The sequence below is a fragment of the Lissotriton vulgaris genome, chromosome 7 (assembly GCF_964263255.1).
Source record: "Lissotriton vulgaris chromosome 7, aLisVul1.2, whole genome shotgun sequence".
Taxonomy (NCBI): Eukaryota; Metazoa; Chordata; class Amphibia; order Caudata; family Salamandridae; genus Lissotriton; species Lissotriton vulgaris.
Genome location: NC_141695.1, coordinates 899,145,354 through 899,172,909, shown reverse-complemented (window position 1 = coordinate 899,172,909; position 27,556 = coordinate 899,145,354). Strand labels below are relative to the sequence as shown.

The following is a 27,556-nucleotide window of genomic DNA, read 5'->3' as shown; positions in this document are numbered from 1 at the left end:
TTGAACAATGAGAAGCCAAAGCTTACAGTGGACAATGACACAAGCCAATGAAAAATATGGGCGGAGTTTCAAGTCCATACCCGAGTACAGCATGCCTCGCTGAGCAGCGCATGCGCTGCCCAGGTTCAACCTAACTTTTTAAAAAAAATATTTTTATTGAAAAAAAATGTCCCCCTTTTTTCTTTGTAACATGAGCAGGGCACAATAAAATACAAAATCATAGAACACAAGGAATATGCTACTTACCAGTATGCATCTATTCTTGGCATAGAGTGCTGCAGAGTGGTACATTATGAATAGATCGCCATCTGGTGTTGGGCTCGGATGATTGCACTTGTTTTTCTCTTGGAGAGTCTTTTGTCTCTTGGTGACTCCTCCTTTGGTTGGTAGTGCGCATGGGCATCGGCTCCATCCTTAGATTGTTTTGCCATAGTTGGGTTAGATGGAGTAGTATGATAGAATACAGATAGAAATGCCCATGTAAGTGTATCTAAATAAGATATTGTTGGAACAGACACAGGTTTCCGGGGAGGCTGGGAGGGCATGTACCACTTTGCAGCCCTCTATGCCAAGAACAGATGCATACTGGTAAGTAGCATATTCCGTTCGAGGTATATGGGCTGCAGATGGTACATTATGAATAGACTATACAGCAGTTCTCTCCCTAGCAGTGGTCGCCTGTGTCCGTTGCAACAGTCTGAAATAAAGTCTTTAGTACAGCTTGTCCCACTCTAGCTTGTTGTGTTGTGTGCACATCTACACAATAGTGCTTTGTGAAGGTATGCGGTGTAACCCCAGGTAGCTGCTTTGCATATGTCATCTAGTGGAATGTTTCCCAAAAATGCCATAGATGCTCCTAGTTTACGTGTAGAGTGGGCTCTAGGAGGAACAGTTAATGTCCTCTTTGCCTTTAAATAGCATATTTGTATACATTTTACAATCCATCTGGCAATGCCTGCTTTAGAGATGGGATTGCCCTTATGTGTAGGAGAAAACGCTACAAATAGCTGTTTAGTCTTTCTGAAAGTTTGTGTTCTTTCTATATAATACAATATTGCCCTTCTGACATCTAATGTATGCAGGGCCCTTTCCGCTACCGTCTGTGGTTTTGGAAAGAAGACCGGTAGTTCCACTGACTGATTGATGTGGAATGCTGAAATTACTTTAGGCAAGAATTTTGGATTTGTTCTAAGAACCACCTTGTTTTGGTGTAACTGCATGAATGGTTCTTGAATTGTAAACGCTTGTAACTCACTTACTCTTCTGAGTGAAGTGATAGCTATGAGGAAGGCCACCTTCCATGTGAGGAATTGTATTTCACACCTATGCATAGGTTCAAAGGGTGGTCCCATTAGTCTGGTAAGTACTATGTTGAGATTCCAGACTGGGGAAGGTGGCAGTCTTGGTGGAATGACTCTTCTGAGTCCTTCCATGAAAGCTTTAATTGCTGGTACTTTAAACAGGGAAAGATGTTGCCTGTTTTGTAGGTACGCTGCTATAGCTGCGAGATGCACTCTGATTGAGGTATATGCTAAGTTGCATTGCTGCAAGTGTAGTAAATAGCAAATAATCTGTTAAGTAGATGCGTCCAGAGGGTTGATGTGGTTACTGTTACAGTGTACAGCAAACCTTTTCCATTTTGCTGCATAGCATGCTCTGGTGGTAGGACGTCTTGCTTGTTTAATGATTTCCATACATTCTGGAGGTAAATCTAAGTATCCAAACTCTATGATCTCAGGAGCCAGATCGCTAGGTTCAATTGTTTGGGATCTGGGTGCATTATTTCTCCATGGTTCTGTGTAAGGTGCATGGGTAATAATTTTAGCTTTTGATGTGGCACCTGTGAGAGTTGCAGTAGCGTGGTGAACCACGGCTGTCTTGCCCACGTGGGTGCTACTAGTATCATTGTCATTGAGTGCTGTTGCAGTTTCCGAACCACTAACAGAATTAGTGGGAGAGGGGGAAAAGCGTAAGCAAATTTGTTGGACCAATTTATCCATAGTGCATTGCCCTGGGACCTGTGGTGTGGGTACCTGGATGCGAAGTTTTGGCCTTTTGCGTTCTGATGATTGGCAAACAGATCTATTTCTGGTTGTCCCCATCTTTGGAAGAATGGCTGCAGTATTTGGTTGTGCAGTTCCCATTCGTGTACTTGTTCTGACTCTCTGCTTAGGATGTCTGCTATCTGATTTTGAACTCCTGGTAGGTGTTCTGCTAACAGATAGATCTTTTGAGGAATGGCCCATCTCCAAATGTCCTGTGCTAGTCTGGATAGTTGGAGAGAGTGTCCCCCCCCCTGTTTTTGAATATAATACATTGCAGTCATGTTGTCTGTTCTGATCAGGACTGCCTTGTTTGTTATTTGCATCTGGAAAGCTTATAGTGCTAGAAATACTGCTAGTAGTTCCAAGTAGTTGATGTGCAGTTTCTTTTGCTGCACACTCCATTTCCCCTGCACTGTGTATTTGTCCATGTGCGCTCCCCATCCGGAGAGCGATGCGTCCGCTGTCAGTATCGCTTGTGGAATCTGTTCTAGGAACGACCGTCCTTTGGAAATGTTTGTTGTGTTCCACCACTTCAGAGAGCGATGCGTACGGTCGTCTACCAACACCAGATCCGTAATCTGACCTTGAGCCTGATTCCACTGTGTCGCTAGACACTCCTGTAGTGGACGCATTTGTAGTCTGGCATGTGGTATTAGTAGTATGCAGGAGGACATCATGCCTAACAGCTGCATAAACACTCATGCTGGTAGTGAGTGTTGTGGTTGAAATCTTTGTATTAACTTGACCATTGTCTGTATCCTGATTGGATTGGGGTATGCTTTGGCTCTTTCTGTGTCTATAGTAGCCCCCAGGTATTGTTGAATCTTGTTTGGTTGTAGGTGTGATTTTTTGTAGTTCACCGTAAATCCTAGGTGGTGCAGCAATTGAATTGTCTTCTGAGTGTTGTTAAGGCATTCTTCTTGTGACTTGGCCTTTATTAACCAATCGTCCAAGTAAGGGAAGACATGTATTTGTTGTCTTCTTAGGTGTGCTGCCACCACAGCTAGGCATTTTGTGAACACTCTTGGTGCTGTTGTGACACCGAACGGAAGGACTTTGAATTGATAATGTTGTCCTTCCACCACAAACCTTAGGTATTTTCTATGAGCTTTGTGAATTGGGATGTGAAAGTAAGCGTCTTTTAGATCCAGTGTAGAAGGAAAGTCTCCTTTCTTCAGTAAAGGAAGTACTTGTTGTAGCGTGACCATGTGGAAATGTTCCGAATTTATGTATGCATTGAGAGGTCTGAAGTCCAAGATTGGTCTTAGGGACCCGTCTTTTTTGGGGATTAGGAAGTATAGAGAGTATACTCCTGTCCCTTGTTGATGTTTTGGAACCTTCTCTATGGCATGCTTTTGTAGTAGTGATAGTACTTCTTCCTTTAACAATGTCAGATGGTCTTGACTCATTGGACGCTGTTTGGGGAGATGTTTGGTGGGGTAGCAGTGAGTTCTAGGCAATAACCATGTTGGATAATTTGTCTCACCCACTTGTCTGATGTGATGTTTTCCCAGACAGGTAGGAACTGTGCTAGACGTCCCCCGACCGGTGTTATGTGGTCTGGGGGAAGTTGTATTAAGTCACTGTTTTGGGGTTGGGGAGTTGCGGTTGTTATTATTTCCGCGACCCCTACCCTTGTTGTTGTTACCTCTGTAACTACCTCTTGAATTACCTCTGGGTGACGTTGGCGTAAAAGAGGTGGATTGCTGACTTGTTCCTGTACTTTTTGAGCCCCCTCTATAGGTGGATCTACGAAAGGAACCCCTATGTGTTGGCTGTTGTAATGCTCCCATTGACTTGGCCGTTTCTGTGTCCTTTTTCATCTTTTCTAAGGTCTCATCTGTGCTTGAGCCGAAAAGTGTCTTTTGATCAAAGGGTTGGTTCAATAAAGATGTTTGTACTTCTTGTTTGAACCCTGAGACTCTAAGCCATGCATGTCTCCTTAACATGACACTGGTGTTGATGGATCTTGCTGCAGTGGCTGCCGCGTCTAGGGCGCACTTAATGGAAGTGTTAGTTATTATCTTTCCTTCCTGTATTAGCTGATCTGCTCTCTTCTGATGTTCTTTGGGGAGATGCGTGATGAGTTTTTCTAACTCATCATAATGTGCCCTGTCATAACGTGCCAGTAGCGCTTGTGTATTGGCTATACGCCAGCTATATGCCACTTGTGATGCCACTCTTTTGCCTGATGCATCTATTAATTTTGACTCTTTATCAGGTGGAGGGGCCTCTCCTGTAGAGAATGAGTTCGCTCTCTTGCGAGCGTTTGAAACTACAAGCGAGTCCAGAGGTACCTGCCCTTTGATAAATATTGGATCCTTTGGAGCCGCCTTATATTTCTTATCAATTCTTGGGTTTAACACCCTAGCCCTCACTGGGTCTTTGAATATGTCTGCTGTGTGACTGAGAAGACCCTTCAGCATAGGTAGAGTACCTGATGTTCTTTGTGCAGTAGGTAGTGTCTCTAATAGGAAATCCTCTACCTGAGGTTCTGTATGTAGATCTACCTTATGATATTGTGCTGCCCTATTAATGAGCTTTACAAACCCTGTGTTATCATCAGGTGGTGAAGGCTTTGAGGGATATAACTCTGGGTCGTTGTCATCATCTGACCCTCCGTCATAATTTTCCCATGGATCATCCTCATCTGGGATAGTGTCCTCATCCCCTTGAGGTTCTCCCTTCCCTGTATCACTGTCTACATCTGACTGAGGTGTAGATGGTCTTGGTGTAGAAGGTGGGGGAATATTAGGCATAGTGTGAGGAATAGGAGAAGAGGGTGTGACTTTAGGTCGAGGAGAAGTAGGAGGAGTTGTATTTGTCCCCAGTGTTCTCTTTTTAGAAGAAAGAGGTTTGTCTTCTAGCTGTTCATTCTTCCTCTTCTTCGTCACTACTTTGCCAGTCTGTGGATCGATAAACAAAAACTTTTGTTTGGGATCTGTTTGCTGCTCCTGTGTCGGTACCGAAGCCTTTGGTTCCGAAAGGTGCCTTTGCTTTCGATCGTCAATTTGTTGTGTGTTTTCGGCACCGAGTGTTTGCTCGATTCCGATTTTTCCGGTGTCGAGTGAGTCTACGACGTCGAATCATGTTTCGGTTTCGACATGGAATGTTTCGATGCCGAGCTTTCCCTTGCATGAAGCTTCGGCGTCGAAGTCGATGTCGACCGCTTCTCGGATCCGACATGGTGTGAGATCGAGAGTTTCGGTTTCACTTTCGGTTTCGTTGCCGGGCCCAGAGGAGGGGCGTCGGAAACTTTTTTCTGCGGTTTGACCGGGCTCGAAGGCGGGGTCGTTACCACACGGGGTCGTTTTTTTGGTAAGCGGACGTCGTCACTCACGGTTTGTTGCACGTCGAGTTCCTCGACATCCGACTCGTCCCCTTCCGACCCCGACTGATCTTCCTGATCCTCTTCTTCATCGAGGTGCTGGTCTTCGAACAGCTCCGGGATCGCCTCCGACTGCATTCTGGAAACCTCGTGTCTTCGAGCTCGACGGTTTCTAATCGTCGACTTGGAGGAGAATGCTGCGCAGGCTTCGCAGTCCCTGGATTCGTGTTCAGGCAATAGGCAGAGGTTGCACACCTCGTGTAGGTCCTTGTGTGGGAACTTAGCACCACACGTTGGACATTTCTTAAATGGAGTCCTTTCCATGGACTCCGGGCTTGACCACGTCGAGAAAGGCCTCCTGTTCGTCGACGTAGATCAAAGTTTTTCTTCAATGTTGGAGTCGAAACGCGTCGGAATGGAAATGAAGTCGCGTTCGATAACAATACCGTCAAATTGGAAAGGGAATACGCGCCGAAAAGTCACTTCTTTCCGAAGTCGATCTGGAGCGCTTCAATCCTCATCCGAACCCGATGGCGGAAAAAAAACAATCTAAGGATGGAGCCGATGCCCATGCGCACTACCAACCAAAGGAGGAGTCACTAAGAGACAAAAGACTCTCCAAGAGAAAAACAAGTGCAATCATCCGAGCCCAACACCAGATGGCGATCTATTCATAATGTACCATCTGCAACCCATATGCCTCGAACATTCATTTATACAAAATACAAAGCCATAGAACACAAAATCATACATGCATATTCAGATACTCAAATATTCAGTAAAACAAATTCTTCATCTTTCAACATTTGGTTCCTAACTTCCACTGATTAAAGGGACCCCAGATTTGCATACCCAGTTTCTTACCCTTTTTTCCCTTCCTAGCGTAGATGGCGGTTTCCAATTTTTGTACTGATAATACTTTACCCAGCCATTGATGGTATGAAGGAGGATTTGGATCAAGCCAAGCCGAGGCCACTAACAATCTAAGAATTGCCATTGCTACAAAAATAAAGTTTTTGCAATTTGAGTGTCCATCAAGACTGACCCCCAATAAAATAACAGCTGGGGTTAGCTCTATTGTTGTTAATAGCGCATTCTGGAAAAAATTCCCAATGTCCTGTTTCAACTTATCTAGGTGTGGACAGACCGAAAAGATATGTATCAAGTCCGCCTCTGTGCTGCCACACCTAAAGCAGGTAGTTCCGGATAAAGCCCCCCATTGAGCAATTTTCCCAGGTGTGTAGTATAAATGATATAAAATCTTATAATGTTGGGCCTGAAGAGACGATGAACACAACATTTTACTTCAATCAATCAATCAATCAATCACAGCATTTATATAGCGCACTACTCACCCAGAGGGTCTCAAGGCGCTAGGGGAGGGGGGTCCGCTACTGCTCGAACAGCCAGGTCTTGAGTTGCTTCCTGAAGGCGAGGTGGTCCTGGGTCAGGCGGAAGTGGGTCGGTAGGGAGCTCCATGTCTTGGCGGCGAGGTAGGAGAAGGACCGTCCCCCTGTGGTGGCTCTTCGGATGCGGGGGACGGCGGCGAGGGCGTGGCCGGTCGATCGCAGCTGGCGTTCGGGGGCGTAGAAGTTGAGGCGGCTGTTGAGGTATCCTGGGCCTTGGTTGTGTAGGGCTTTGTGTGCGTGGGTGAGGAGTCGGAAGGTGATTCTCTTGTTGGCCGGGAGCCAGTGCAGGTCTCTCAGGTGTCCGGAGATGTGGCTGCGGCGGGGGATGTCCAGGATGAGTCGTGCTGAGGGCCTGGTTGACCGTCTTCCTGGTCTCGGTGGGGATCCACCGAAAGATCTTCCGTAGCATGCGCAGGATGTTGAAGCGCGACGAGGAGACTGCGTTGACTTGTCTGGTCATGGAGAGGGAGGAGTCCAGGATGAAGCCCAGTTTGCGTGCATGGTCTGTTGGTTTGGGTGCGCTGCCTAGGGCGGGGGGCCACCAGGAGTCGTCCCAGGCGGAGGGTGAGGATCCCAGGATGAGGACTTCCGTCTTGTCCGAGTTCAGTTTCAGGCGGCTGTTCTTCATCCATTCGGCTACCTCTTTCATCCCTTCGTGAAGGTTGGCTCCGGCGGTGGCGGGGTCGTTGGTGAGGGAGAGGATCAGCTGGGTGTCGTCGGCGTAGGAGATGATGTTGAGGTTGTGCTGGCGTGCGATGTCTGCGAGGTGGCTCACGTAGACGTTGAAGAGGGTTGGACTGAGCGAGGAGCCTGAGGGACGCCGCAGATGACTTCGGTGGCTTCCCATTTCTAGTGACTCAGTAAAGATATCCCTAGCTATATCTAAATCTACAGACCATTTATCTATCCATTTCTCCAGATCATCTTTCTTTAGTTTTGTCATTTCTAAATAAAACCTCTTTATAGTACAATCAAAGCCATCTTCTATAAGGTCCATCATTATAGTTCTTTCAAAGCCCAATGATCCCCCTTTTTTATTCAATATACAACTTCTTATTTGGAGGTATTTGAAGAAATGTTTTGTGTTCAAAGTATGCCTATTTTGCAATTCCGTAAATTGTAATATACCGTAACCGCCCAACATATCTCCGATCTTTCTTATCCCCCGCCTCTCCCATTCTTGAAATACAGCTCCTGAGAAAACCGCACTAGATAGAGAAGGGTTGTTTTTAAATCTAGTGTATGCATTGTACTTCCCAATTCCAACCTTTTTGGAGAATCCTTTCCATATATTATAGGCAGCCATTACTGTCTTAAATCGTGTTCTTTTGAAGTAACTTTCCTCCGTGAATCTCAGAAATACATTTTCAGCGTTTATACCCAGAACCAAACCATAAATAGCAAGCAAGCCAATCTTGTCCCAACCATCCACCTCGGCCCCTCCAACCAGTCCCACCATGCCTTGCAATGCTGCAGCTCAATAATACAGCTTTAAATCCGGTAATGACCATCCCCCTCTTTCCCGCGGGAGCGACATATACCTCAATGCCCTCCGTGTCTTGCCTTTAGCCCAAATAAAACGATTAATCATCTGTTCACAAATTTTGAACCATTTGTTATCTACTAAGAGTGGTATTGCCCTAAAAATATACAAAAATTTTGGCAAGACCAGCATTTTAATAATATTAACTCGTCCTACTAGCGACAGGTGGAGATTCTCATATCGGTCTTTCTGTACTTTGTCTATTATTGGGGCAATATTTTTTTCTACCAAAGTATTTAAGTCCGCTGAAATGCTGATTCCTAAATACATCCCTGCCTGGACCACTCGATTATCGTCACAAAAGGTCACTGAGTTTTTAATAATCTGAGTCTTTGAAGCATTCAGGGCATAGCCCGAAACTTGCCCAAATCTGCGGGCCTCTGCCTCTACCAGCTCGGTCGCTTCCGTGGGGTTTGGTGTTATCACCGCCACATCATCAGCATAGGCAAGTATTTTACAAGGTCCCAAAGATGTATGTAACGGGATGATTTCTGGACATGACTCTATCCTACAAATTAATGGATCCATATACATGGCAAATAGCAGCGGGGAGCATGGGCACCCCTGCCGTGTACCTCTTTTGATCGTAAATTGTCCCGTGATGCCCCCATTAACTCTTAAGGCTGCGACCGGTTCCTTATACAGGGTCTGTAGAGTTTTCACGAAACCACCCTTAAACCCAGCTCTTATTAGGGTGTGCCACAGATAGTCCCAGGAGACCCGATCAAATGCTTTTTCAGCATCCAGCAACATTACTGCCATCGGATCTCCTGTGACATCAGTGGCATCAAACAAAGTTATAACTTTCCTGGTATGGTGAGTCGTCCCTCTTCCGGGGATAAAGCCGTGTTGGTTACTGCTGACTAGGGCGCTTATTACTCCAGCGAATCTAGTTGCCAAAGCTTTCGAGTATATTTTGGTGTCGTTCATCAACGTAATTGGTCGATAGGACCCTGGCTCAGTCGCCGGCTTTCCTTTTTTTAATATTAGGACTATATCTGCACCCCCCCAAGATTTTGGGATAGACTCCCCCATCTGGGCAGCTCGGATCTTTTTGCTTAATTCCTGCCCTAAACTTCCCCAAAAAGTCTTGTAAAACTCCAAGGGTAGCTGGTCCGGGCCAGCGGCCTTTCCTGAGGGGAGATTGCTCATAGCTTCTTTAATCTCAATATGGTCCAGCAATTTCTCTAACCCTTCTGCATCTTCGGTAGAAATCCTCTCAACTGGAATATTCTGAAGGTATTTACTTATCTCTTCAGCACTACTGGGGTGTTGAGCGTCATATAGTGTCTGGTAGAATTTCCTAAACACTTCCCTAATTTCCTCAGAGTCTGAGTGTAGTCTTCCATTTTCATCCCTGATCTCCCTGACAGTCCCGTCTGCCGCTATCTGTCTGGTACGCATGGCAAGAACATGTCCAACTTTTTCGCTAAACTCATAGCACCTCTCCCTTCTAATAGTATAGTATTGTGCTGCCTTATTTGCCAGGTCCTGTTCAGCTTCACTTTTCACTTTCATTAAGTCTATAATAGATTGTTCAGTTGGTTCCCCCCTTATGACACACTCATTAAGCTGTTCCTCTGCCTCTGAAACGGCTCTCTCTATATCGCTATGCCGGAGTTGTTCTACTTTCCGTTTATAGGTACTGTAGCTGCATGTCTCTCCACGAGCACCCGCCTTAAAAGCATCCCATATAACTCCCGCCGGGGCACTCCCTCTATTATTTTCAAAAAACTCACTGATCCATTTGGACATATGTGATATACAGTCATTGTCCAAGAGGAGCCCTCTTTCAAATGTCCAAACCCTGCTTAATCTTGTTCTCCCTTCTAACTTCATCGTTAATATTAGGGGATTGTGATCACTAAAAATTCGTGGGAGCCTATCACTTTTTACTCTAGTCATTAGATCATTAGATATCAAGAAGTAATCTAATCTGACACAAATATGGTGTGGTGCAGCGTAATATGTGAAGCCTGTTTGCTCCGATCTTATTGTGCCCCAGACATCTCGCAAGGTATTATTTTCTAGAAGGTCAACAAGAGCTTTATGTACTCTTTTTTTCCTACCTTTATAGTTTCTAGTCAAGCCTACTCCCAGTCCCTCCGCACCATTAATGTTCAAGTCACCTCCTATAATAACCTGAGGGGGCCAGGCTGCTAACTCAGAATCTAAGAACTGTAGAATTTCTGGATCATCCTGGGTTGAACCGTACACCGCCACTAGTGTTGTCCATACTCCTTCTATCAAGATCTCAACCATAGCCCACCTACCCCATTGATCTTCTAATTTTTTCCCGATTACCACATTTTTACTCCTTGAAAGAATAGCTACCCCTCTGTTTTTTGTCCCTTGCTTGGATCTTGCTATTAAGTGAAACCCCAAATGATTGAGACAGAACTCTTGAGTGCTCATTATATGTGTCTCTTGCAGGAATACATAATCTACGTTCATCTGTCGCAATCGAACTCCTATCTTTTGTCTCTTTTGGACATCATTTAGGCCACATACGTTCCACGTTACAAATCTAAGAGACATAACTAATTTTTAAGGGACTATCGGCTGCCTGCTCACTTTTATTTAACAAGCTATCAGATTCGTTCTTCGCTGCATCTGTTACACAGATTCCCATTTTCGTGTTCACAATTCCTTCTATACAATAACCATACTCATGCCTCCGTTTCAAATTGTGTTCTTCACGATCCCAACAGATTCCAATGCCCTTGTGCCCTGCCCTTGTTCCCTTCCTCCCCCACCCCAGACAACCCTCCACAGAGACCCACCCCCCCTACAGGCAAATTGGTCCAAAGGACCTATGTTTGGCTGACGTCGCCTACAGGATGTCACGCCCTCCCTCCCCTGATTCTCTTAAACCATAAATGCTACTCAAAAGGTGCTCTCCTCAAAATAGTGTTAAACCCCAACCACCAGTCTAGAACTAATGATACCTGGCAGAACACCAATACAGGCCTACATATCTCCAAGACCCAGAGATAAAAATATACACTCTTAACTCAGGAGCCAAGAATGTAAACATACAATGGTATTCTACTATTCCATAATATTATTAGTCTCTCTCTTTTTTACTTCTTGCGGGGAATGTCTCTAATAGCAACAGTTTGCGCGTCATGCTCCACAAGTTCCTTATGGTGTGACTTATGTTGACCTCTAGTTTCACGCAAATAGCTGAGGTACTCTTGTGCCATGATTTCAGAGTAAAAAACGTTAACGTTTCCATTTAAACCAACCTTCAGACGTGCTGGAAACATGAGATAAGCCTCACAACCTATGTTCTGGAAGGGGGTGATAAGCTGCCTCATCCGCCACCGCCTTTCCACGGTGGTGTGGCAGAAGTCAGGGCGGGCAAAGAATTCAACATCCTTATAGGTGCGCTTGGCCTGGGGTTTTGCCTTGCTGATTATCTCTTCACGCAATAGGAAATTCCCGACATAAAATAATATCGCGCGGGGCTTACCCTGTGTCTCCTTCCGCGTCATCGGAAATCGATGTGCTCTTTGTACCTCATGTTCCCAGTCCCATGAAGAGAGCTCTGGGAAGGCCCCTTTTAATAGCTCAACAACAAACCCCCGAGCGTCGCCCCCCTCCTTTCCCTCCTGAATCCCAAGTAGTCTGACATTGTTACGCCTTTGTCTGTTTTCAAAATCCTCTAGTTTCCAAAGCATGTCCGCCGTTGTCTTGTCCTGGTCTCTCCTAGCATCTTCATTTTAATGAAATCATCCTCCAGTTTTCCCGTTCTGACCTCCACCTCAGATACTCTCCCGACCATTTCTTCATACATTTTATTAACTTTATGCAATGAAGATTGTATTTTTTTATTTGCATGTCTGGCCCTCCTGCTTGCCCTTTGACTCTCAGCGCGAGCCTCACCTTGTATTTGCTTTAAGGTAGAGAACAAGACTTCAAAGTTGGAGGCACCCCCCTCAGATCCCTGAGAGATAGCCTCGTGAGTACCTGTACCTACGTTTTCAGGCCCCCCCATAGATGGTGCACAGCTCTCCAATGTATTGTCCCAATCAAGTCTCTTTACAACTGATTTCGCAGGGGCTCCACGAGATACTCTCGCCAAATTCTTACGCCTAGAATTGTTTTGAACTTTACTTTTGTATTTGGGTTTGGTGTTCACCGCAATTTTGTTCATCTCTATGGCAGCGGTTTTTAGTCTTGTTTTTGTAATTTTTTGGACGGTCTATTGCGCCGACTCGATAGGTTCCGTGTCACTATCTGATGAGATTGAGGTACTATCTGATTCAGTCATGTTGATTTCTGAATCAGTACCCACTGTAGAGCCTACTGATGTTCCCAGTTCGGAGTCAGAGGAAGACTCCAGGTCCAAGCCGCTGTTCTCGCTTTCATCTTCGTCATCTGCCTCATCGTTACCTGTAAAAAAAACATCCTCGCTGGGGGAGGCCAGGATAGATCCTGAGACAGCTGGTGCATTCTTGTCAATTTTATTATTTATGCTTATATTTACGTTAGCGTTTGTGTTTGCATTTAAAGGATTCTTGACCCCTGGTTTCGCTAATTCGGAGACTGTCTCTTCATCAACTACCTTCTCTTGAATGCGTTCTGGCATTGCTCTTTCATTATATTTCCCGCTAGGATCACTCACATCAATGTCAATGGCTGGCACAGAGAGTACGTTTGTCTCTTTAACTTCAGAGACAGTGTTAAATGTATCTTTCCCCTTTAAATGCTCGGCCCCGCCCCCTACCTTGATTGTAGAAGAGCTTGGTGATCCCGCAGGCTCCGTAACTTCATTCTGAATGCAGATCTCCACCGCGCAGTTCACACTCTCGGCGGCTCCAGTCGGCCCGCCTGCTTCTATGGGCGCAACAAGCTGCCTCTCTCCGCACAGGGATGCCAGTGTCGGGACCAGGAACACTCGTTGTGGGGCGGGCACTCGGCACAGGTGAGAATGTCTCCACTATTGTGGTCTGCCGAAGTGCTACCTCTCTTCCTGCCACCTCACCAACAGCAGATTGCACCTCATTATTTCTCCTCGCTGAAACTAAAGCCGTCGTCGTCTTCTTTTCCGCATCTTTTTCGCGAAGCTTCCGCATTTTTATCTCTTTTGCAGCCTCGCGTCTCTGCTGCGCCTTAGATCTCACTTTGCCTCTCAGATTAGAGGCTGGGGCACCAGGATCGTCTGTGGGCGCCTCCTCCTCCTCATTCACCCAACCATCACGGTCACGGGTTTTCTTAGGGGACCGTAAGAGTTTGGGAGCCATTGCCTTCGACAGATACCTCCAATGAGCTCGTCCAGTCTGGAAAGATCGTACTATTAAGGAGGAAATGATTTTGAATAGGGTGTTTTCCTTTATCTGAGACAGATCCTCTACTTGCGCAGGCCAAAAGGTGGGCACCCCAATCATCACGCTCAATCACCAATGCCCAGCGACTGTCAGCTCTCTGCACGCTTTCTTCGATATTCTCCGGTATTCTCTTGATATTAGCTCAGCTCAGCTTAATCTGGTAATCCATTTAATCCATTAAGTCCATTTAGGGCACTGACTGTGGTAGATAGGGCTGGCGGGCTATTAAGACGAAGAAAAAAAACAAGCCAAGGGGTGAGCACCATATAGCTCATTTACACTGCCATTAGGAGGAGAGCCTAGGCGCGACTTTCCTCTACAGTCGCTCGGCGGCCATCTTGCCCCTGACGGCGGCCATCTTGCCCCTCAGAGGCACCCAGGTTCAACCTAACAAGAACGCCAAAGTGGTGTATACACCGACTACTTCCAGCTGAGACAACTGGGCGGATACAAAACCATATGGTAACAAAAAACACTTCCACAACAACCTACTCTTTCAAGCGGAAACCTCAAATAGGGATTCAGGGCACAGACACCTATTCAGCCTCACAGCATTGATGGGAGGAGGGAAAACTGATTAAAGAACCGAGCAGAGAGGGTTCCTCGAGTCCCATATTGGTGGACCTGAAAGGGGATACTACACTTCTATAATGGGAAGGCGGCAGTGGTTATCTTAAATGGGACTCTTGCAAGGTTTAGAGAACACAGAGAGGAAGCACTGCAAAAGGATGTTGGATTTCCATAGAAACGGTAAGAGACAGGACATTTTCCATTACTAGAGTGCATAGAAAAAGAAAAGAAACCTGCTTCCTCCTCTTTTGAACATTTATGAGCTTGGAAGAACAATTAAATAAAGAAAGAAGAACTCTTATTGCTAGGCAAAGACACCTCAAGGGTTCTCATCTCCATTTACACCCAGGGCTTGGAATGGCTGTCCAAGGGTCAGATTGCTGGACTGCTGTTCACCGATACAAGGACCCAAAAGACAAAGAAGGGCTCCTTTATTTGAAGAGAATCCAGCTTGTCGGTTCTGAGTGGAATGCACTGCACCTTTTGAAAGCCATGGTGGGATTGAGAGCCAAAAACCTACCCCGGGGACATGAGCTGAAGGAAGGACCTAGCCAGCATAAAAAACTATTGGGACTCCTGTTCTTAAGAGAAAGCAGAGGCAGGCAGGTCTATCTCACACATGGAGCTGTTACTGGAGTGCCCAAGAGCCGCCACGGAAACAGTGAAAGCATTGGAGTGCACCAATATGGAAGATAAAACTACGCCCCTGACCACCTGGCCTGTAGAAGCAGTACACTTTGCAGGTAACTCTTCCTCGTTTTTGTTTTCTGACAAAAGAACAGCTTTTAGTGGCTACTTTTGAGAAATGGGACATTTACATCTGCAATTGCCATTTGAGCTTTTTGCTGACATGTTTTAATTAAAACTTTTAGTTCTCCAAATCCATTTTTAACAATTTTCGAATCTTTTTGCCTACTGATTTTTTTCTTGAGATTTAACATCCCTATAGGAACTTTATTGTGACGTGTTTTTAACTTTGATGTTGTTTGGTGCAGTATGAACTTTGCACATATTTTTCAGAAGGCTCTCCCGTTGCTTGCTCCATAAATATCAATGGTTAAGGAGGTTCACATTCAACGGTTTTGTGACCTAATCAGATTGGTGTATAATAAAGCGCTGCCAAGAAGAATAGAACGCTCATTCAGAGGGCATAATCGTAGCCGCTTTAAAACCACAGAAGCACCCCCTCGTAGTAGAACTCCTTTCGCCCCATTGTCCTTTCGCAGCAGATGCCAAAATTCTTGCCAAAGCGTTTGCTAACTAGCAATTGCTAGCGCTTCCAGAGTTCGATCAACCCACCCAGGCAGGCTTCATCCTGTGGCGAATGACCTCTCGCAATCTTAGATCACTATTTACAGTGATGCACCAATTAAATCCGGACCTGAATGCGGTGGCGGTATTCCTGGACGCCACTAAGGCATTTGAATCCCTGGAACAGGCCTAGTTATTTGCCATCCTGTCTAGAAAGGAGTTTCCTACTATTTTCATAAACTGCGTCAGATTACTGTATAATAAATCATCAGTCAGGATTCAACTAAACGTTTTATTATCGCTGCACTTGACAGTCGAAAGGGGGACACGTCAAGGTTGCCCACTCTCTCCACTTTTATACACACTGGCATTGGAGCCTCTGGCATGTGCAATCAGACAGATGCACACTGTCAGAGGCATGTATATTACCCCTCGTAACCTAATTATGACCCTCCACATGGACAATACTGCTAAATAAATTGCTGTATATCGCCGCGCACCAGCTTGAAACCTGAGTCCGGCTATCATGGAATTCACTCTTTTCAAGACCCTTTCGAGGATCACGATCAACTAGAATCAAATGACTATATCCCCATAACTCCAGGCACCTGAATCTGCCCTTTGGAGGTTCCCATCCCCTGATGTTTGTCGTCAGTAAAATACCTAGGAAGAAGGATAAAACAAGATAAAGATACTGTTTCTCTGAAAATGATGGGGTGGCTTTGTCGAAAATTGGAGACTAAGTTGACAGATGGAAATCCCAGACACTGTCCCTGAGCAGGCTAGCTTTAATGAAATCTATTAACTACCCAGATCATTTGATCTATTCTACAATATACCCATCACACGAAATCAAGCATTCTTCAAGACACTCAATTCACACATTTCCCTGGCTGGGCGGGCAAACAACCCAGAATTTGCTGGGAAAATACCAACCCTGTGTAGGAGTGGGGAATGGGATGGGGGGCAGAGTACACCAGACTTTGAACTATACTATAATTGTGCCCAGACACACGTTGCTCACTATTGGCTACACCCACTCCCCTATCATGACAAACATGCAATGAGTGCAATGCTAGACCGAGCATCCAGATGTAGCCACACTGAGATCAACATGGTGGCTGGTACACTACTGGCTTGGGACAAAATCCGTTGACGGATGTCACGTTCTACACTTTACTCCCCAGAACAGTGCTTAACCCACTATCCACTTATCCACCTGACTAGTGAGACACTGATTCTCCGCAGACTACAGACATGGGGGATACACAAGGCGGGTATTATGTATCTAGGTGACCAGTTTCTGAACTCCTCAACAATGGTGAGGGGAGAGCACTGCTCTGCAATGAACACCTTCATATACCTTAGACTCCAGGCTTTCTGTAAAGAACACTACCTTTCCTTTCCATCATGGAACACACTCCCTGCAAAGAACTGGGTCTTCTTATCACTAATGCATCCAATAAGCACTTGGTCACTTCTCTATTTTGTACCATACCGGCTAAAGTCCCACTTCCCAGAACACTGCCAGACTGAGGTGGGAAGTAACCCTAGGTGTTGATCTTACAGCCAAAGAAATGGCATATTGTTGTGAACAAACTGGCAGGTTATCTCCAAATGGTAGGCTGCGCCTCATCCACGTCAAATACTTACATCAGTTAGGAATAGACTACCTACTGCCATCAGGAAAACAGATGAACTGATGGCCTTCCGTAAAAAGGTAAAAATATGGCTTTTCCCTAAAATCTAACTGCCCAGAATCAAATGACATCCTCTCTACTCATGATGCACAGCGTTTCAGCTATATTCATACAGTGCCAGGATGCCCGTAGGGTTGCAGAGCACTTTATAAATACTATAAATAAATAAATTAAATAAATAAATAAATTATACCTCTTCCCCCCGGGTATGGCCAGGTGCGAGGTTAAAGCAGACACCTGACGTCACAGATGTAGAGCTACGGCAGTGGATTGTTTCACTTTGAATGGCACTGCCCACACCTCAGCGAGTACTTGTCCGAGGTTTTTGAGCACTAGTGCTATGGAGCCCATCATATGTGTTTCGAGGTGTTCAGAGAAGAACAGAAACACAAAATACCATAATAAAACAAAGACATACAATAATGTGTAGGAATTGGAAATTGTTTAGCATTCTTCTAAAGGCAACTGTAAGCTTCTATGTCATATACAACTTTGTTCAGACAGTAGGAAAAAGTGTAATGTGATTTGCATTTCATCAAAAGTAGAAAACATTCAAAAAGTAATTCAACCCTATTTAAAAACAGCCTCGCTTGTTAAAACAGGCGCTGGCTAAACAGCCATCTTAATAACTAACCCCAATCATGGTTTTCAATAAAAACTGATTAATCTAACCAACACTCTTAAGATAAACCAAAATCAGTATAACATATCAATCACGTGGAAAATTAAAACTGCTTAAGTCTTCTGGAAAACAATGTTGCCCAGTTGAAAGATCAACTGAAACTTTGAAAACTGTCAATAGGGAAAAAGAGCAGGATGTTAGAATGAGGGAATGAATATAGCATGTCTGATAGTAACAACTAGATTATAAAAACAGGCAACGTTTTTCTGTAACTATGGCAAATAGATAGCATGATTGCTGTGGCAGTTGTAAATATTTATGGTGTAAGGACTTGCATGTATGATGAAGGGGGTGGTAAGCCATCAGTATACAGTTTTGATCATAATTAATTCAGCATTCTCAGAAAAGATCATTCTCTTTCCACAAAATATATACATGTCCCAAGACAACAACTGAAAAAAACGGTATCCTATCTCTAGAAAAACATCATCCCACTCTATTGAAGCATTCCTATTGAAAACATGATCCAAGAACAGACTGCCTCATGCCTAGCTTTACCTTGGTGGGTCATGGTTACGGCCTCGTCTTTTGTGACGTTATCGTAGATGACCACAGCTGTGGCATTGTGGGAAGCTGCTCGCAGGATCTTCTCCTTAAAGGTGCAGTTTCCACGTTGCAATAATGCAATCCAGAGTTTTGTGTTCGGTGGCACATGGAAGCGCGTTTGTGGGTCACAGCCCAACCGATCTGCTACCAAGAAAAGAAAACATGTTAAATAAACTTTTAATCATGAATAGTTTATTTGTTCACATGCATATTCAAAGATAAAGCAACAACCAGTACCAGATCCCTGCAGAAAAAAACTCCCCTGTATTCCCATTGAAAACTGACCTTGACTTAAAGCTCCCAATAGTGGCCTTTCCCTTTCTTTCCAATGATCCTCTTCTTACTTTGCATCTTCTGACTCAAGCTGACTCTAAGTCACATGCATGTTTGTCTTAGTCCCTATTACAGTATATTCGCAAATTCACCACACCTCATTTCAAAGATCACAACCTATCCTTTAAAAGTCATTCTCCTACAACTTAATAATGACTCATTTCCAGTTGCTCATCTATTAATACCGCCAACCATTTGCATTAATTCACAAACCCCCTCTCCCACTTATGATCACACATAACTCCTATTAATTTATTCTACTGCATAGAAACTGGAGTAAATGCGTGGCATGCATAGTTTCCTCAAGAGCACAACAATAATCTTAACAATCAACAATAACCAGTGGAAAAAACACTTCAGTCCAGTGCAATAAGCCACCCAACAACAACGGACTTTAATTTAGTCCACCAGTACAGGTCCCGACAAACGACATTCTATGACTGTTTCTTGGTATCTCCCAATGACAATCAGATATGGAATTACATTAATAAAGTCTATCCCAGCAGCTCTTTCTACCATTTGTGGTCCAACTTATGCCCGCTCTGGACCATAAACATTAAGCAAAATATCTCTGAACGGATAACCCAGTAATGTAAACTATATCACTATATTTAAAGGAAATTCCGTGCATACATTTAATCAGAAAGACAATCCAACTTCATCAAAATTAAGTGTGTACTTTGATCACCTACTAACAAGACGGAGGATGCATCATACTGATCCAGCAAACTACAACGATGAAGTGAGTCACACTATGAACAGCTATTTGAACGCGTAATGCATTTGGTCATAGTTGGGTAAATTGATGGGTACACTGAGGCACCCAGGAGGTATGTTTCTACAATATCAGGTGCTTTAGAAATGCTATTATTATATCAGCCTCCTGATTAGGTTATACAACACTGGATGGGGGCAAGGGTGAAAAATGGGTAATACACCAGATCTAAAGTATACTCATAAATTTCTTTGAACATAAGAATCACATATGTCGACTCATTGGGAAATTCACTCATGATGGATTTAATGCATTATGCTTCTGGATAGCAGTCCACGCTTTTGAGACACTACAAGGCTGCAGCATGCCAGATCAAACCAGTGAAGTAACAAGCTATGAAGACTGAGCTTAAAGATGCCATAAAAGGACCTGCAGAGATGCTCAAAACTGTCAGTTTATTTAAAACCATAAACTGCATGCCTACCTCTCCCTTTTTCATATACTGCACTGCTAAACTCTGCATCCCACAACACGATAACTGCACCTCTATGGTCATCGTGCGGTGGTCATCAGCCAAGATATGGAAACAATTCCCACATAGGATTAAAACAAAGTCAACCTATTTCCAACCACACACCCAACACAGTGTAGCGTGCTACCCAGGTAGGCAGGCATTTCATCATCCCACATAGGGATAGTAAGTACTGCATAAATGTTTCAATAACATGCAATTCAATGCCGGTGGCCCCTAAAGGTGGCATTCACATGCTCTTTGTTAGGCTTACAAGCTCCACCGTATAGTTCCCAGTACACGGAAACCGCAAAACAAAGTGCAAGACAAGCAGTCAACTGCAAACGGATTCCTGTTTTGCAAACAAAACTGCTCTGCAACAGAACATTGCTTTACAAATGCGGTCAGAACTGCAGCTGCTATGGTATCTAAAAAACGTTGACGCTTAAGGTGTACGGTTTCTCTGAAATGGATGATCAAAAGATACCATTTCCAGCTAGCCATCAGGAAATGCAACGTACCAGACTCGAGTAGCTCCGGAGGAATGACAACACTGGTAACAGACCACCTTTGGTAAGCTTGTTTTTTTTTTATTTTCCTATTTGTATAATGCAAACACAAGGAAACCCACATTTCAAGGTGCAGGAAATAAACAGAATAAAAAACTGTAAACGTACCACATAAAAAATTTACCAAAATACTAGTTAGAAAACAAAAAAACGAAAAGATCGAAAACCCAGTGTAAGGGATAACCACTGAGACTAAGTAACTGCTGTTGAAGTATTTTTTTTTCAAGCTTGGCCAATCGTATTCTGAAGTTTTGGCGTTATTCCACATTTTGCTCCAGCTTTCAGCCTTTTCCTCTTAATCTGTTGCGGTGTCATGTGGGAGTATAGTTTTGGATTTGGAGTGGAGTGGAGAGAAATCTAGTTGGTTAAAAGAACAAGGTCCGATACGTATTACAAGATCCGAGACTTATTTGTGTACTTTTTTAGGTCTATGTTTTGGCAGCACACAGTCACAAAGACATAGTGCCAACAATAGATACATAGGTCCACCCCTTTCAACTATAGGCTTTCTCCAATCAGCCACTTTCAGCCAATGGCTTGATACTGTGTCAAACGTATTTTGGCTCAACTGAGATGAGTATTCACCTCTTGTTGAATTATATTGGCTGTTGCATATACTTTCCCTTCCACTCCAGTGCTTGAATTGAGCTGTGCGAGGGGCTACTTTTTAATGACACCCCCCTCTCCTGTTGGCTCCCACCTGTGCATCTCACTTTAAAGTGCCGATGTTGCATGTATTAGCATATTAAAGCCAGACCTACTGGTTTTGCCAATGCTTATGATTAACTGCTTTGCTTTCCATATTAGACTGATGGTGTTGTATTGGTTTTAATTTTTGGCATCCATCGAAGCTCCATTCTTCTTTCTGGCATTGGACTGTGGTTTTTCACATATAGCTCTCCCTAACAAAGGAAAGTGGTGCACCCCCACATGCTCGCACATCCTAGAATGTCCCATTAGCCACAGGGGACACAATCAATCACGTGGACGGCGCAAATAAGAAGGAAGGAGACCTTGCTGTCACTCATAAGTACTCCAGGTGCTGCACTCCTTGGCAAGTAAAGGACACTCCTCTCCGAGGAGCTGCCGACATGTCATTTAAACTCTCTATAACACCATCTGCCATGTCATCTACAGGCCTTAAGGGCAGAACTAGGACTTCAGTGAAGAATTCTCAGATCGCCTTGCGATCTCTTCCCCCTGATATGCCCACCCACCATCTTAGGTGTCTTCAACCACCCAAGCTCATAAATTCAAGGGGCACCCTCTGCAACCTTATTAACACACTGCGCGTGATCCAGCATTCCACACAGTCAACACATTTCAGATGCCACATCCTTGGCTTTTTCTCCTTACTATCACCAACAATCTTATGCAAACCACGCATAAGCCTGGGTTGGGCCAATTACTTTGTCATCCCTATGCCCCTGCTCAGTGCCCTACCAAGAAACCAAGCTCAAACCATAACAGAAGACAACATCTTCAAATCCTTCAAAGACGTCTCCATGGACAACCTAATGCCTGAACTCATATCTCACCCTTTCAACTCCAGATCTGACAAGTAAGCCCTTCTGATCAACTTCAACGCTTTTTTTCACTCTACACAACCTGTTGATGATAAACAATCCTTCTGAAATCCTGATGACATCTTGATACTCAAGCCCCTCTACGCAACGTTTAGACAGTTCATCACATCAACCAAAGCAAAGTACTATACCAACACCATCAATGAAGCCATCAACCGAAGCAGACCATGTTTTAAGACAATCAAGCACTACCGCCTGCCTGACCTGCCTATTATTCATTCCACATTAAATTGCAATGTTGTCAATCTGTTCTTCTTAGAAAAAATACTGATGATCCAACAGTAAATCAAGCACCAAGCCTGCTTCATCTGTTATGTTAAACCCTTCCCACAAAATCCTGAATTGTTCATGCTTCAAAGCTTCATCTCTTGCAGATCTCACCAACATAATCAACTCCCTAAAAGCCACTTCTTATGATGATGGTGTCTTACCCGCATCCTTCATCAAAGCTCTCTTTGGGGACATTCCTTACGCTATTGTCAATGCCTCCCTCACTCACTCAAGGCATCAACCTAGAAGCTCTCAAAACAGGGTAGAACCTTTAACTCCTAAAGAAACCTATACAAGACCCTGATGATTTTACCAATTATCAGCCTAACACACCTACCATTCATAGGAAAGATGACAAAAAAAGTAGTCTTTGCTCATCTCCCTGATCACATTAATACTAACAAGTTGATGCACGACTGACTTCTGAGCACGCGGCAGCATAGAGTCTGCTACCTCCCATATCATACACAATGCCCTCCAGACCAAATGTGAAGATGACCCCTGCGTTTTTATATTGCTGAATCTTACAGCTGCTGTTGACGCTGTCCACCACCCCACCCTAATACACATCTTGTGTCTTCCAACCGGCACAAGTTTGTGTATGTTGGAACCTACTGGTCCCAAAAGCTCTCTATCACCTGCGGAGTCTCCTAGGGTTCCATACTGTCCTCTGTTGTTCTTCCATATACATGGCCGCTTGGTGTTTTACTACTAGTTAACTGCATTAAGATTCAGGTCAGCCGCCATTACTTGAGGACGCGGACAGCGTGAGTACCTCCCTGCCTGCAAAATCCTGCCCACTTCCAGCCGGCGCACACGCCCGGCTCCTGCCGGAAAGGAGACTTTAGGTGTTCAAGCTCTTGCGGGAGCCTCCTGATGCCTGCCGAGGCAACGGGACAGGGTTGGTGAGCAGAGGGCGACGACTCCACCAGATCCCAGAGCAAACCAAGATGACGGCCCACTTTGTTAGTGGTGGTCGCGCTGCAATTTACTTCGGCCCGGGTGCCCCTGGCCATCCCCACCCACCACGAAGGAAGCCCCCAGGCAGTTGTGACCCAGGGGGAGCCCCAGAAGCCATCTAGCAGCCTTCAATGGAGTTGGCGATCTGAGCAGGATGGTCGCTGCCACCATCCGGCCCACATCAAGATAGCTGCCCAGCTTTGTTAGCAGTAGCCATGCTGTTGCCTGCTCCAATGTCATGAATGTCTTCATACCACTCTGGATTACATGATCTTGAGGTCGGACTTAACATAATTTACACCTACAGTGTGATGTGCAGTAGGGTGGCAGGAGTGGAGTATCTGGCGAAAACATATTCTGATCAGTCCCCTGTGTTGAGCTCCCTTCAATGGTCCGCGCCTCGATGCAGCATTACTACTTGGTGCTTGAACCCTGTGGTGCTTGGGGAACAGGCTTTTAGGTCCCTGCGCAATATTGGCTTGATAAAGCAGAATCAGCTACCTCGTGGGATGCAGTGGGAAGCCATGAAGGTGGTGATTCGGAGATATTGGATCTCCAACAAAATGAGTGTGACAGATGGTCTTCCCTGTGAGCTGGAGGAGAACCAAAGGTAGAGGGTACATGCTAAAGGAAAGAGAAAAACTGTTTGCCCTGGTTGAACGGCTGCGCCACTTTGCTTACAGAGCTTAGTTAGCCAGGGCATACACTGAGTGAGATAAATCGGGAAGAATGGTTGTGTGCCTCTTACGGGGAGAGGGCCATGGGCATACCATTCTCCAAGTGCAGGACGCTTCAGGACAGGATGTCTTTACGCAGGCAGGGATTAACACAGCATTTCTCCAATACAACTGAGATTTGTACTGGGCAGGGACTGAAGGTTGAGGATGATAGCTTACATTTACATAGTAGACTCCTCCACGGTGAACCTCAATTCCGCAGTGGCAGATTGATTGGTTGCAAACGCTACAGAGCAGGAAGTACGGGCATGAGTAAGGAAATGAAAAGAGGGACGGTACCTTCGTTGGATGGGCTGTCGACAGAATTCTACGCAGCATATGCCTTAGACTGTGTCCCTAGATTTGTAGCCTTCTTTAATGGCATCCGGAAGTGGGGTTTGCTTTAGTCCTCGCTACGTGAGGCCCCTAGTGTACCACTTCCAAAGAAAGATAAGGACCAGCTCCTCCTAGACTCCTATCGCCCCCCCCCTCTCAATGCGCAATATTGATTGTAAGATTTTGAGCAAGTACTGGCAACCCATCTACTCCCCCATATGTGCACACTGGTTCACCTAGATATGGATGTCCAGTACCTACCTGAAACTAAAAACATAGCTTGTGGTATTTACAAAGAACAACCAAAAAACAGTACAGGCCTGGTTCAATGACATAAACCTTGACAGCTTAGAATCCCAACTTTTAATTGATGTCTAACTACTTAGATTCAACCTGGACGTCAACATCATCCTCAAGGAACACAGGTATCAGGGGCGAAGCTTGGTCAGTAAGACTGGAGGTGTGTGAGCTTCAGATTTTCCAACAATCACGCTGGCATATAATGTTTAAATACATTATCGGACATGCAGAGCGCATGAGAGAGGCCTGAGTGACAGTGGAAAGGGAAATGAATGCTAATTGGTAGGAGTACTTTGAGAAAGAACACAATATTTTGTAAAATAACCCATTTTTTTAGGACTTTCAAAACAGAGAGGGAGAGTGGGTGTGCGTTTTTAGGTTGAGCCTGGGCAGCACATGCACTGTTCTGCAAGGCATGCTGTATTGGAATATGGATTTGAAGCCCTGCCCATATTTTTCACTGGCCTGTGTCATTGTCCTTCATACACTCTGGCTTCTGATTCGTTAATAGGCTTGTTTGTTCCTCCTTAGTACCGCCTTGCCTTCACTTTTAACGTCCCATTAGGACTGGACCTTTTACTGTGTCCTTTCAGTATAGCTTGTATTAGCCCTTAGTAAGAACTCTTTACTTAATTATTGTAAACACCACTCGTGGGACGCAAGCTTTAGCAATAGGGGCCGCTTTTTGTTTGTGATTGCAGCGCACTATGCGCGCTTTCACTTACAGAAATGGACCACACCCACCACGAGGGACATCCGCACAGCTCGCTTAACTCGTGTTTTTTATTTATTTTTACATTAAACCATGACATCTGCACATTATGTTGTGCGCAGCTCGTCCAACTCGTTTTTCTTTAACATAAAATCATGGCAGTGCATGCCTTTCACCCGATCATGATTTCACCCAAACCAAAATGTTGGTGACATCGCTCCCAGCAACATCGTAAAATAACCATGTGATGTGTTTCTTACGATGGTGCTGGGAGCGATGCTGCCAACTCTTTGCTTTGGGTGAAAACACGGAGGGCAGCAGCGGGCATTAGCAGCGGCAAAGTGAGCTGGAAGAAGCTGCGAGGCAGGGATGGCGCCCTGGGAGCAGACAAAGTCAAAAGGAAATCCCTGGGATAGGTTTGATGGGCTGTGATGTCTATACCCTGGCAGTTGCACTATAGTATCTAGTTTACAGACTACTATAGATCACTGTCTGGCAGGAAAGTATTAACATAATGATTTCCACAGAAAAAATGTTTGTTAACAATCTAGTACTTTATTAAAACAAACAGTATTTTACAATAAAAAAAGCATACGTTTAAAATTTCAAAGGATCTTTCCCTGAAACGTAAAAAGTTAATAAAATATGAACATACAAAATAGTGGTAAAACATATAAGTTCATACAAAATAGTGGTAAAGCATATAAGTTCATACACAACACATTATATATCATATACAATCAAAGATATCAAAATCAACAGCAAAATAAACAGACCCCCTTTAAAACAGTGGTACTTGAATATTTTTACCACAATTGATTATCAGATCCACTGGCCTAACGTTACATGTACGATTTTACACAAGTGTGACAAAATTGCATGTACATCCCGTGTGTATTTAGGCTTAAGTGGATTCTCTCGTGTACAACTGCGTCGACGCGTTTCGGTGCTATCCACTTAATAAGGTGGCACCTTCTTCAGGACTTCTTAGTTGGGGTTTTCCCTGTGCAGGCAGGGCTTCGCTCTCCCTATTATGAGGGGCAAAATAATATCATATCAGTGCCTATTTTTCTGATTACATGTCTCAATAATCTCATTTTTCCACAGTTGTCATGGTGGTACATCCATATGTTGCGGTTTTGTATATCATTCACTCCTTTATCTACTGACTGGTTATCTATATGTTTTCTGTTGGATTATGTAAGACTGCTTCCCAAGTATCTGCCTCCTAGTTAGGAACCTTATCCACAGTCTAGTGACCATATGGTATAAACATTATCTTTCATTGTAAATTTGCATTCATTTATTCTATATTCCGAATTACAAAGGCCCTTGTATCCTCCAAACATAATTCATTGTGGAAACCAGTAGTTAGGGACTCTTAGATTCAGTGTGAGACGGTTATAGCGTGTTAGGCATTACCCCCAATCTCACCTTAGGGTGGAGGAAGGATGGTTCCTTAAATCCTCTAGCAAAAGATAGTGACTGGGCGCCCGTGGCGTCGTACCAGGACAATTAGAATAAAGAAGTTTTTAGGTTTGGCTGGTTTGGCCTAAAGATAAACATATGGGTTTCAGTTGCATGAAAAAAGGGGTCAACACCATATAATCTAGGCGGACAGCTTGAGGGCTTTGTTTACCTTTTTTCCTCCTCAAAACTCCTTCTTCGGGGTTCTATTATATCAAAGTTTGTCTGGTCTTTTTCTTTATTAGGAACATGTACCTAATAGAAAACAGAGGTATAATTCTAGTTGTTTCTTCTAATTTTTAATCTAACTCCCCCCGCTGGCAGTTCTCGGTTGGTAATTACCTTTTTGTCTTTAGAAGGACTCCTCCTATGGGGTTCTTTTATTTTCCTGTTTGTCTGGTATTTTTCTTCTTGTTTTCTAACCTTGTATCTAATTAGATGAAGAAAGGGGAAATTCGTTTCTGGTTGTAAATCTATTGGTTCTTTTTGCCCTAACACTCGTATTACGTTTACTTATTCTATGCGAAGTCTTACCTGAAATCGTTTTAAAACGCACTCCAAACGGGCATGTATTAATTGATGGCCTTGCATGAACTGGATACGTTCTAATAGAATCAAAAGAACATGTGGGTCGGTTAGGGTTAAAGCATCTATCTCTTTGCTTAATTTTTAAT

General features: G+C 44.3%; 1 protein-coding gene across 8 annotated transcripts in view; it reads right to left on the bottom strand.

Moving 5' to 3' along the window:
- The window catches only part of RNF130 (ring finger protein 130), an 839,118-nt gene that overhangs the window by 599,840 nt on the left and 211,722 nt on the right, over nucleotides 1-27,556 (bottom strand). For 4 of the 8 annotated variants that reach the window (XR_015297545.1, XM_086931329.1, XM_086931328.1 and 1 more), the window contains exon 2: nucleotides 18,360-18,548. Coding sequence is in view for 6 of the 8 variants with exons in the window: in XM_086931329.1 (XP_086787455.1) it covers nucleotides 18,360-18,548 (189 nt within the window). In the remaining 2 variants the exon portion in view is untranslated. Of the gene's footprint in view, nucleotides 1-18,359; nucleotides 18,552-27,556 lie in introns of all 8 variants that reach the window. The other 4 variants (XR_015297544.1, XM_086931327.1, XM_086931326.1 and 1 more) reach the window with 1 other exon arrangement.